At 41.5% G+C, this 13,101-nt stretch overlaps 2 protein-coding genes across 2 annotated transcripts; both read right to left on the reverse strand.

Annotated features, from left to right (window-relative positions):
* Window positions 1-622: 622 nt before the first annotated feature.
* Window positions 623-2,135, reverse strand: LOC124143631 (acetylcholine receptor subunit alpha-1-B-like). The gene has a single exon (XM_046512657.2). It carries the CDS (start codon window positions 2,133-2,135, stop codon window positions 954-956), a length of 1,182 nt encoding a protein of 393 aa, XP_046368613.2. The 3' UTR covers window positions 623-953.
* A 3,060-nt stretch (window positions 2,136-5,195) lies between these two features.
* On the reverse strand, window positions 5,196-6,344 carry LOC124143632 (acetylcholine receptor subunit beta-type unc-29-like). Its single transcript, XM_046512658.2, has one exon. It carries the CDS (start codon window positions 6,342-6,344, stop codon window positions 5,196-5,198), a length of 1,149 nt encoding a protein of 382 aa, XP_046368614.2.
* Between the last annotated feature and the right edge of the window lie 6,757 nt (window positions 6,345-13,101).

Below are 13,101 nucleotides of genomic sequence, written 5' to 3' on the forward strand. Positions count from 1 at the left end.
AGTGCAATTCCCTATTTGGAGTTGCACTATACGTTCCCGTGTTTTTTTTCAGGTGGAGGGTTGATTTGCCTTTGCATGTGTGTGTGTTGGAGGCCAACGGTGGGACAGGGTACGCTCACCTGTTTGCGGAGTCGAAATCGTAAAATGATTATTGTTTTAAAAAGAGTCTTATTGTAATGTCACCAGCAACCACTCCCTTTTCTATTCTTCACAGACAGCCGTTATATAACTGTACTTTTACGGCAAAAAATAATATTCAATCACTCACTCGTACAACAAATATGCCCTGACATTTTTAAATAATTAAAACATGCATAAAAAGGAACAATCTCACGAATATATAAAAGTGCTTTGTCGCTCATATAAACAGGTATGTCAAGGTCACATCATTATCACAAACCACCCAAACTCCTTGACAGTTGGTCAACTTGAAAAACAAAAGACACAACTCATTTGATAACATTGGATAAAACTCGGCAAGAATAAGACTTCACACGATACTGCATTAATTGATTGTCGGAAAGACAACAAGGCACAAATAATTTGATAAAACAACATGTATTCTTCAGCTAAGACAATTGTCAGTGAAGCAATTTCAAGTTCATAGCAACTTAGAGGGAAAACAACATTGGATAAAGTCGGGCTAGAATATGTCTCAACACGATACTGCATTAATTGATTGTCGTAAAACAATAAAACACAAATCATTTGATAAAACAACATGTATTCTTTAGCTAAGACAATTGTCAACGAACCAATTCGGCATTAAATGATTGTTGTAAGAGGCGACTACGTGGATCGATGGTAGGCTAGATATCCTCTTTGGTTTCGTGTCATCGGACCCAGACTATGTGAAACAGTGCTCATAATATCCACCATTGGCTTATTTGACCGACATGGTACAGTTGGAGCATTGCTGAGTGTAGCGTAAAACAAACGAGCACAGTGGACAGTTACGTGGTGAAACTGCAGAAGAAAACAGTGGTGACAACACATGTCACAATAGAAAATGTGACGAACAGCATTCGATCCACAATGCGTGCAGTGTCAGCCCAGGACTCGCGGTGGACAGCAGTGGCATTGACGTCGTCATCTGAATTATTTACTGTTTCTGGTGTCGGGTACCAAGATATTGTTCTGCACCGGAAGATCAACCCAGATTTCAAAATCCAAGATGGCGGAGGCTGTTGGCTTTTGTTGTGGTGTATGTTGAGGACGGCGACTGAGAGTAACAAGGTCAGGACCTTTAGGCAGACCATGACGCTGAGATAGATGCCATATATGGATATCGTGTCTGAGATTTCAGGGAGAAAGCCGTGGATGATGGTGAGGAATACTGCGTAGGAGAGAAAGACTGAAATACCCAGGGTCATCTTCTCGCCACTCTCGCTCGGAACGAGAAACACTGCGAGATTGAGAATCGACAGGAGGATAACAGGCAGAACACAAAGTTGAATGTAATACAAACTCTTTCGGGTAAATGTCACGGAAAACCGCAGTTCTGTTTGATGGCTTTTTTCATGGGTCACAGTCGTTATGTTCGTGTGCACTATGGTATACTCGCCATTGTTTCCATTGTATTCGCTCAGATCTATGTTGCTGGACTTTGGAGTGACTCGTACTTCGGAATCGATAGACGCCCATTGTCGGACTCGGATCTGACACACTTGAGTGTCAAAAGGAAACTTGGTGACGTCAACACGACAGTATGTTTCGCGTCTGCCCCCTACACTCAACATGACGTCGCCCGTGTAGTGAACCACGACACTGACCACATCTGCGGAAACGTGGCCGTTGTTATTGACGTCATTTAAGATGATCAGATCTGGTACCCATAATGCACTAGCTGGAACGATTATCCTGGTCACGTTGAAGTCAAACAGTGACCACATGAGAGTTTCATCTCTCCACGTGACGGTCAGAACTCCTTGGCTGATGAATACTTGTCGTATCTCGTCATGGTTTTTAAGTGTGATCAGACCAAACCCCACAGCCACGTGCACTGGCGTTAAGACGTTGGCCACTGGTCGGACAAGGGCGCTGTGGTTGCTAAACAAATGATCGTACAACTCTCTTTGGCCATCGCACGTCGAGATTTTCAGTAACAAGCACAGTAATACAAGACAGTTCATCATTTTTGTCGTGACGTCAACTTCTTGTTTATACTGCATTATAATAAATTGTAACAGTGGTTTTCAGCACAGGTTCAAATCACAGGTCCATATCACAAGTAACGCGTTATCGGATTGTAATCAAATATTGGTATCACAGATTCAGATCACAGGTTGATATCACTAGTACGGGTGGCAGATCCAGGTCATTTGTTCAGATCACAGATGGATAACACAGGATGAGATCGAAGATGGCCTAGCGAACATGTGTTGAAACCGATGAACGAATTCCCGAATTGAATATTTCACACGTCACTGTCCCACACGATTGGCATACAGCGCTTGAATCACACTCAGGTTAAGGGCTGTATATAACGAAACGAATGGGATCCAACAATGCTACCGCTGTATATTGGCAATAGAATCACAGACTCTCTTCATGTGGTTTACACGTCCTTTAACTGTGGTGGCGTTGACAGGATCACAAGGGGATATTCATCTGAGAGAAGGGATAAAAAGAAACGTGCAAATTGCAGCTGCATCCCATTTGTTCAAGCAACCTACGTGGAGTGTTGATCCTGTGGCAGGACAATCAATGGTGGGCGTATGCGTCCGTGTGTACGTTAGAACCCTCGGAACAGAGGATGACAACATTAATGGTGGGTACTGATCACACTGGCATGGCCAATTAGATGCACAAACAGGATCACATTAACCTGACTGTCAGGGATGTTCTCTAATTGTATTTGTATTGTCTTAGATATTTCTGTTCTGACAGCATAGTACATGTCAGCATGACAGAACCAACGATGTAAAGTACAAAGGCATTGGGTAGAGTGTCCATGCACTTTACATGATGACAATAGGAAGAGCATGGTAAAGAGTAGTTGCAAAAATAGTGAGTAAAAGAGTGAGCGGACAAATCACGACGAAGCCCACCTCGCTATGGATCGAACGTGTTAACAGCAACTGTTTGAGGATTTATTGTTTCAGAAAATGGGGGAAATTAACCGTTTTGAATTGTTATTATCTCACATATTACAAATTCAGGAGAATCAATGTATATGTGGTTAACGCCCGTTTGGTAAAAATGATGATGTAGCAAATGTGTTTTGATGTTGAGCATCATTTACTCTAGACTTCCGCTGGGGAAAGATCAGGATGACCCCCAGGAAACATTAAACAGGAGGCCACCTCTTGGTAATGATCACAACGGCCACGGAGGCGGGGGTGAATATTTACCTACTGAACACGATGTTTTTACCTGGAACCTCATGAACAGAAAACGCTTGAAAGTATAGTACCATCATCGGTCGTACCTGAGTGGCTTTAGTCTAATATAAAGACAGGTGACCGCATCCATCGCCTAGTGGATCGAGCGCCTGCCCGGAGCGCCAAAGGTCGGTGGTTTGATCTACGGCCGCGTCATGCCTATAGAATTAAAGGTGGTACGTGTTGTTACCTTGCTGGGCATTCAGCATCGAGGGATAAAACAAGAAAAAATAATATATGGATATTTGACATGCGCTATTGGCCATCCGTTGAGGAATGCTCAAAGCGCGAACGCCATTATTATTATCAATGGATCTGTGCACTCAGACATGTCAGACAGATAAGGGTTAGGCTAAGTCATATTTAGCCTTAATTTTGTGGGATTTTATCACAAAAAATGAATTGTCTGCCACAAAAGTTCCATTGTTACAAGGTGTGTTTCTTTAAAAAATCAAGCTCATAGTTTTAAGAAAACTTCTATTCGCTGAAAAATATCTAATCTCGATATCAAATGGTCGGTCCCTTAAATCCAAACATTTCATCCCTATATTGATATGACTTGCTAAGTATAACTGGTTGATTGGGTCGTGCTATTGAGAGGGTTGGCACTGGTGTTCTTACCAGGTGTTTGGAAAAATGTAGTCCCATGGATTCCAATTGTGCCCCTCAGTGAAGATCCATGTGAGTTTCGGTCTTCATTGTCCAATGCTATTCGTAAAAGGCGACTAAACAAGGGCATTCATGTTTATGCTTTTTGTTTTGTTTGTTGTTTAACGCCGCACTCAACACTATTCCATCCATGTGACGTCGATCTCTAAATAATCGAGTCTGGACCAGACAATCCAGTGATTGACATCATGAGCATCGATCCAAGCAATTGGGGTAAATAAATAAATACACGCATACTCTTAATACCACGATGAAAGCGGCATCCGATGATAAATCCGAAAATTATGGAAAATATCATTTATCCACAAAAAATCGTTCCCTGGACGTGCTGTGTTCTAAAACATAATGCTTTGGTTTCAAGGATAACCTGTGTGAAGCCCATTTCTGGTGTGCCCGGCCGTGATATTGCTGGAATATTGCTAAAAGCGGCGTAAAACCATACCCACTCACTCACTCACTTCAAGGATAACCATGTTTGTTTTGAAGCTCTGACGTTCATACAGTCTGGCCCTCACTCTATGAAGGCTCTCGGCGTAACATAACGTTCAATCACTCAGTCGAACAACAAATATGCCCTGACATTTATAAGTAATTAAAACATGCATAAACAGTAACTATCTCATGATTATGTGAAAACGCTTTGTCGCTCTTATTTACGGGTAAGTCTTGCGTGTGTCAAATGTCAAGGTAACATCAATATCATACAACCACCCCAACTCCTTGACAGTTCGTTAACTTAAAAAATGAGACAAATCATTTGACAACATTGGATAAAGCCGGGCAAGAATAAGTCTCCACACGATACTTTATTAATTGATTGTCGTAAAAACAATAAGACATAAATCATTTTAAAAAAACACATGAATTCTTTAGGCAAGATAATTGCCAGTGAACAAAGTGCAACTTTGAGGGAAAACAACATTGGATAAAGCCGGGCTATGTTATGTCTTACCGCAAAACTGCATTAAAGATGGATCGGTGGTGGGCTAGGTGTCCGCGTTGGTTTTATATCATCGGACCCCAACTACGTCATATAATATCAACCCTTGGGTTATCTAACCGACATTCAATCATTTTCAGGCCGCTATGACACAGTTGGAGCATTGCTGAGTGCAGCGTAAAACAATCAAGCACAGTGGAACTTTATGTGGTGAAACTGCAGAAGAAACCAGTTGTGACAGTCAATGTCACAATAGAAAATGTGAAAAAAAGCATTCGATCCACATTGCGGGCAGCGTCATGCCAGGACTCACAGTGGACGGCGGTGTCATTGACAAACGGATTATTTACTGTTTCTGGCGTCGGGTACCAAGACATTGTTCTGCAAGTCCAAGATGGCGGAGGCTGTTGGCTTTTGTTGTGGTGTATGTTGAGGACGGCGACTGAGAGTAACAAGGTCAGGACCTTTAGGCAGACCATGACGCTGAGATAGATGCCAAATATGGAGATCGTGTCTGAGATTTCAGGGAGAAAGCCGTGGATGATGGTGAGGAATACTGCGTAGGAGAGAAAGACTGAAATGCCCAGGGTCATCTTCTCGCCACTCTCGCTCGGGACGAGAAACACTGCGAGATTGAGAATCGACAGGAGGATAACAGGCAGAACACATAGTTGAATGTAATACAGACTCTTTCGGGTAAATGTCACGGAAAACCGCAGTTCTGTTTGATGGTTTTTCTCATGGGTCACAGTCGTTATGTTCGTGTGCACTATGGTATACTCGCCATTGTTTCCATTGTATTCGCTCAGATCTATGTTGCTGGACTTTGGAGTGACTCGTACTTCGGAATCGATAGACGCCCATTGTCGGACTCGGATCTGACACACTTGAGTGTCAAAGGGAAACTTGGTGACGTCAACACGACAGTATGTTTCGCGTCTACCTCCTATGCTCAACATGACGTCGCCCGTGTAGTGTACCACGACATTGACCACATCTGTGGGAACGTGGCCGTTGTTAGTGACGTCATTTAAGATGATCAGATCTGGTACCCATAATGCACTAGCTGGAACGATTATCCTGGTCACGTTGAAGTCAAAAAGCGACCACACGAGAGTTTCATCTCTCCACGTGACGGTCAGAACGCCTTGGCTGATGAATACTTGTCGTATCTCGTCATGGTTATCAAGAGTGATCAGACCAAACCCCACTGCCACGTGCACTGGGGTTACGACGTTGGCTACTGGTCGGACAAGGGCGCTGTGGTTGCTAAACAAATGATCGTACAACTCTCTTTGGCCATCGCACGTCGAGATGTTCAGTAACAAGCACAGTAATTCAAGACAGTGCATCATTTATGTCGTGACGTCAACTTCTTGTTTATAGTTATGCTGCTTTATAATAAATTGTAACAGTGGTTACAGATTCAGATCACAGGTCCATATCACAAGTACAAGTGGCAGATCCAGGTCATATGTTCAGATCACAGATGGATAACACAGGATGAGATCGAAGACGTCCCAGTGAACACGTTTTAAAACCGATGAACGGATTCCCGAATTGAATATTTCACGTCACTGTCCGACACGATAGGCTTACAGCGCTTGAATCACACCCAGGTTTAGGGCTGTATATAACTAAATGAATTGGATCCAACAATGCTACCGCTGTATATTGGCAAGAGAACCACAGCCTCTCTTCATGTGATTTACACGTCCTTCAACTGTGGTGGCGATGACAGGATCACACAGGGATATTCATCTGAGAGAATGGATCAAAAGAAACATGCCAATAGCTGCTGCATTACATTTGTTCAAGCAACCTGCGTGGAGTGTTGATCCTTTGGTAGGACAATCAATGGTGGGCGTATGCGTCCGTGTGTACGTTCACGTTCTTCATACGGTTGTGCTACATTCGAACCCTCGGAACAGAGGATGACAACTTTAATGGTGTGTACTGATCACACGGGCATTGCCAATTACATACACAAACAGGATCACATTGACCTGACTGTCAGGGATGTTCTCTAATTGTATTTGTATTGTCTTAGATATTTCTGTTCTGACAGCATAGCAAATTCCAGCATGATGATACCAACGATGTAAAGTGCAAAGGTATTGGGTAGAGTGTCCATGCACTTTACATGATGACAATAGGAAGAGCATGGTAAGAAGTAGTTGCAAAAATAAGGAGTAAAAGAGTGAGCGGCAAAATCACGACGAAGCCCATCTCGCTATGGATCAAAGGTGTTTACAGCAACTTTTTGAGGATTTATTGTTTCAGAAAATGACCGTTTTATTTATCAATATAACATTTACTATGCGATGTACCGTCCATGTATATATTAGTGTTTGAAAGATCAGCTGTGAAAATATCCTTTTATTGACTTGGGTATTTTCCTACTTTAAGTTACTAGGAACAATATTTGTTTTCTTGTTGTTAACACCTAATCTGTCTAACATATCTGTTGAGTGAAAGGAGAAAGTGTGTTCTGATGTTGAGCATCAATAACACTTGACTTCCACCGGTGAAAGAAATTGAGACGAATCTCGAGGACAAAGCTGGAGGAAGTAGCAGCAGTGACAGCAGTCTTGAACGTCACCTACACCGACATCGTCACACGTTTAGGCTGTTAGAGAATACTACTAACCTCCCGCCTCCCGAAGCGTGGTGTATTTCACGATATAACATTGTTCTATCATGACGTCATTTCTGGAGATTCGAAAATGCATTCGCAACTTCATGATGTCGTAAATTAGACGTCGTTATTTTTTAGAGGGAAGTGTCTCGTGAGTTGTTCTTCTATAACGCACTTCATAAGGGCAAGGCAACCAAGCGGTATTTGCCCCGCCATTTTGGAAGAGTGCGCAAGTGCTTCGAACTGTTACAGACACCGGGATAACCGATTAATTTGCTTACTCTTAGCGATTCGTGGCCTGCAACGCACCCCGGATTCTATTCAGGGAGCCATCATTTTTTAAACACAGGTAATTATTTTTAAAGCTTGTAAATTTAAGCATCACCCTTAAAGAGGCTGTACATAATATTGATATCAACTTCTTTGAGAGGGAAGTGTCTCGTGAGTTGTTCTCCAGCAATGGCAATGACTGAACGGTGGCATTCAAAAGTGGGCGAGATATGACAGTCGGTATTGGGACAAAAGGTTTCAGATAATCGATGCGATGACTGTGAAAATTTCCGGGAAAGACCAAATGTAACCAACCTGTTCATCAAATGGACTTGGCCGACATTGCCGAGGTCGGGGGTGCGTTCCGAGCGCCAATCGCTTGCAAGCGATGTACAGCGATTCCCCTTACAACGTGTCGCTAACGTTCAGCCGCTTGCAATGTACCATTCGCTGACTCAGGACGCCTCGCGATCGTTCTCAAATGAAAACAGCGGCTGAGTTCGAACAAGAAATCCTTGACTGGATCTACTAGGAAATGACCAAAAGGGCAGCGAACGCCCCATCATCCTCAGTCTGTTCCACATCTTTAAAGTTGTAATAAATTTCAACAGTTCGTCATCGAGCTTCTTTTCATACATTCTTCATTAAGGCAAGGCAAACAAGCGGTAGTTGCTCCACCACTTTGGAAGAGTGCGTAAGCGCCACGAGCTGTTGCAGACCCGGGGATAGCAACGCGCCCTGGATTCTATTCAGAGTGCCTTCATTATTTAAAACACGGGTAATTATTTTTAAAGCTTGTAAATTTAGCAACACCCTTAAAGCGGCTGTACATAATATTGACTGCGCCCATCATGGTTTATTCTCTCTACAGGGTTTTATTGTACGATAAACAACTCCCACTCGTCGTTTATATCCTAAGTAGAAAGGCCATGACATATTAGTTATTTGTCCCTTGCACACAAACAGGTATGTATAGGAATTATTACTGAAATATTTGTGCTCATGATATGAACCAATGATCTTTGTTAAGTATATTAAAAGAAAGTTTTCGTGATTGGTCCAGACCAAAGTCAAACATTGTGACCATACGATTCTCAAAAGTTGGCCATGGTAGGCACCATGAAGTATGAATTGGCACACGCTTGATGTTGCACCTGTACTTGTTTGTTTCATGTTTAACCCAGCCCTCGGCAATATTCCACCTGTACTCGTGGAACCTGCTTGACCGACGTCAGAAATTAACAATTCCTTTACATTGTTTGTCGTCAACGACCAACTCTTTTTGAAAGATAATCTACCTTGCATGTTTGTTTGTTGTTTTATACTCCAGTGAGCAATATTTCAGCTATATTGACGGCGGACAGTGCAGCATACATTTCATCACGGACGTATTAATTACATCTGAATTGTTATCTATATGCAGCAGTAAACCTGTCACGTGACGAGCATCAGCATCAGCCGGAAGTAGTGAGAGTTCGCCTGTCATGGACGGAAGGGGGAGACAACTAGAGCCAGGAGATTTCGCCAAGCTGAGCAACCAACCTTGACAGTAGCTGTATATGTCGATGAAGAAGCGACAAAACCTTTTTAATGATCGTAATCATTGTTTCAGACCAATTTTCCTCTGGTAGCTGACCATTACTGCTCATTTTCCAGTGGGTTAGTTCCTGTTCCTGTCATACTTACTTTTGGACCCGTGAAGATCCGGATTAGAATTTAGCAACCCGTGCTTGGAGGATCGTGTGGTCTGGGTCGCTAACTTTGTTGCTGCATGTCGATTATTTAAAGACGGCTGTCATATAGCTGGAATATTGCTGAGTGCGACGTCTAACATAAAACAAGCCCAACAATTCTGGAGGAGATGTCCCCAGTACCAACTTAAGAGGATAGGGTGGTCAGTTATCGTGTGCCGATGGTGTGGACCGTTGCTGATGTTTTCAGGGTTTGTCACGTGCAAGCACGATTATTTACAGGCCGCTGACTGGCGTAAATCAACAACCTAACTATATTTTCGACAGTCTGCAAGGCTTCGAACTGACGAGATTTCACTTCTATACGGAAAAAGTAAGTAGGAAAGTTATAATTTATTGCTTGTCTCCACGACAACGGCTGTAATGGCGACAGTGACATGATATCAGGAGAGAACCTTGATGACGAGATGACGTTCTTCCTACTCGAGATAGTCAGGTAAATATGATGAACATTTATATCATATTTGTTAACAGTTTACACTGTGTTCATCAGTTATGATCCAAATGCCACTGCTGTAGTGAATGGAATATAAATGTATGAAAATATGCTTAGTCAGCAGACGACATTTCATGCAGTATTTTTTTTTAAGCAACCTGCGTGGAGTGTTGATCCTGTGGCAGGACAATCAATGGTGGGTGTATGTGTCCGTGTGTGCGTTCACGCTCTTCAACTGTAATGGTGTGTACTTATCACACGGGTGTGGCCAATTAGATACACAAAAAGAATCACATTAACCTGACAAGAATGTTCTTTAATTGTATTTGTTTTGCCTTAAGTATTTCTGTTCTGTCAGCATAACAAACTCTAGCATGACAGACCCAACCATGTAAAGTCCAAATGTATTGGGGAGAGTGTCCGTGCACTTTAACAAGTGGACATAAGGAAGAGCATGGTAGGGCTTAGGAGCAGTTGCAATAATAATACGTGAAAGAGTGAGCGGCAAAATCAAGACCAAGCCATGTAATGACCACTATATTTATAGTCCAGGGTAAATTAAGTGTGTGTTAAACATCGGGGAATTACACATTCAGCTTAAAGCAGTACTTTTAAATCCAGTGCACGTGACTGTAATGGTAAAACTATAAGGTACAAACCATTTTAAAAAGAAACATCTTGCAACAATGTATTTTTGTGGCAGACAAAAAAATTCTCTTTTTAACAGCCTCTTCTGTTACAATTTACGCCTCCATGGTTGTGAGCACAATGGGCACAGAGGCGTGGTTGAATATGTACCTACTGAACATGATGTGCGTTATTGGAAGGTCATGAATAGGAAACGTTTGAAAGTATATTTCACCATCGGTCTAAGTTGCTTTAGAATAATATAAACACTGGTGACAGCATCCATGGTCTAGTGGATAGAGCGTCTGTCCGAAGAAAGAAAGGTCGAGTATTCGATCCCCGGCCGCGTCATAGCCAACAGAATTCACGGTAGTACGTGTTGTTACCTTGCTTGCAATCGGCATTAAAACAAGGACCAGTAACAAATGGATATTTGTCATGTGCTTTTGGCCATCCGTTGACGCATGCTCAAAGCGTACACACCATTACTACCCCTATCAATGAATCAGTGTGCACTCTCTATGTCAGATGGGTAAGGGTCAGACAAAGTCATGTTTCCTAAATGTTGTGCATTACCTTGGTTACATTCTCCCGTTAATAACATTTATATCTATCTATGATCGTAAAGGTTCAGATACCGGAAGGCCATACCTTGGGGTCCCCCGCACATCCTCAAACTTTAGATTAAATATCGAGGGGCCAGATATCGTATTTGACAAATTATGTAGTTTTTATATAACATATTTGGTCATATTACAATAGTATAAAACATAAAACGAAATAAAATAAAAGTTAATGCGATTAAATTAGCTACATCTGGAATTTCAAGCACTTTTAATTCATGCATTGTAACTGATTCAACACCAGAGAGGTCTCTGGTGTATGTTCCACTGACAAAACATCAGGGCACTTTCAATTCTATTATATTCTTATATAATACTTGTGTTCCTAAACATCTGGTATTTTGTTTCTTATATGTGTAATCAAAGTGTGCACATGGACGTCATGCGTCTTCTTTCAATTATTTTGGTTTGTTTTAAAAAAAATTAATGGTGGATTGTCGAAATAACAGATGTTTTTTACAGATTTCTGTTAAGATGAAAAAAGGGAATAAAGTAAAAGCGTCACAAACCGATATTGAAGATATTTTCATGACTTAAATTACTTATAAACCTCAAAATCTCTTTTTTCTACCACAATAATATGTGAGTGAGTGAGTGAGTTATAATTTTACATCGCATCGGCAATATTGCAGCCATATCGCGATGAGAACAAGTTTATTATAATAACGTTCCTGTCGACAAAGGTCAGTAAAACAGTTATTTAAATATCACAGTGTAGACATAAAACGTACCTGAACAATATTTAAACAAAGACTTTTTCAGTCAGTTAGTTATTAGAAAGTAAAACCAGGCTATAGACCACTGGCAACCAAAGCTAGACCACCTTACTGGGGACCATGGGGACTTTTGCTTCCTGCAGGATTCCTAGCAGGATTTATGCCATCGCTTTGGTCACGAGTGGTCGTACGAAATGTTAACCAATATCACAAAATCAAAGCACAATCAAGGAATTCAAACACTAGTTGGTATTTAATACTTCAATATAGATGGACTCACGTGCCAGTCAGGGGGACAATAATTTTACACTACTTTAACCCTCTCAGTGGCAGGGCCTTCATACATCTCAGTTGACAAAAATATCAAACTATTCTAAAACAATTCAAAATTTATCAAATAATAGTATTTCTTTTAAAACTAACGAGAATTAAATGAGCACTGATATTATAAAAAAGATCCTTTAAAGCTGTTGAATGATAATAGTAATCCCTTATGAGAGACAAATCAACACAATCAAGCAGAACATGCATGTCTGTGATTCCCTATCGACTGTGTCCAATACGGCATCGTCGCAAAACAACTGCGTCACGACTCAAATGGCAACCCAAGCAGGCATACCCTATGGTTGGTTTTATAGCATGAAGTTTGTTTATATCTACTTGAGTGTTCCACTCCTTTTGCATTAGATATTTTATGTAGCATCTAATTATTGGCTTGTAGTCACTGTGTGTTAAAAGAAGTGGCATACTGATTTGTTGAGTGTTGCTTTTGCAGCAGTACCAGCCATAGTGTTACCAGCAATTCCAACATGGCTGGGCAACCAGCAAAAGACGATGTCGTATTGGGAAGTGGCGAGAACATTATTCATTTCTAAAATACCAAGAATCAGCGGGTGGTCGGACAATTATGTATTGCCTGAAGGCATGACAAGGAATCAGAAAAGATAATGAACTGTTGATATGATTGGTTTTGAATGTAGTCCAATGCTATAAGAATAGCATTGGCATCAGCTGTAAAAATAGAACTATTACCTGGGACTCTCGAAGA

This window comes from Haliotis rufescens, unplaced genomic scaffold, assembly GCF_023055435.1.
Source record: "Haliotis rufescens isolate VD_foot unplaced genomic scaffold, xgHalRufe1.0.p SCAF_8, whole genome shotgun sequence".
NCBI lineage: Eukaryota > Metazoa > Mollusca > Gastropoda > Lepetellida > Haliotidae > Haliotis > Haliotis rufescens.

What these genes read in the sequence shown, in the direction of transcription:
- LOC124143631 (XM_046512657.2), bottom strand. Translation starts at nt 2,135, where the DNA reads ATGATGAACTGTCTTGTATTACTGTGCTTGTTACTGAAAATCTCGACG.
- LOC124143632 (XM_046512658.2), bottom strand. Translation starts at nt 6,344, where the DNA reads ATGCACTGTCTTGAATTACTGTGCTTGTTACTGAACATCTCGACGTGC.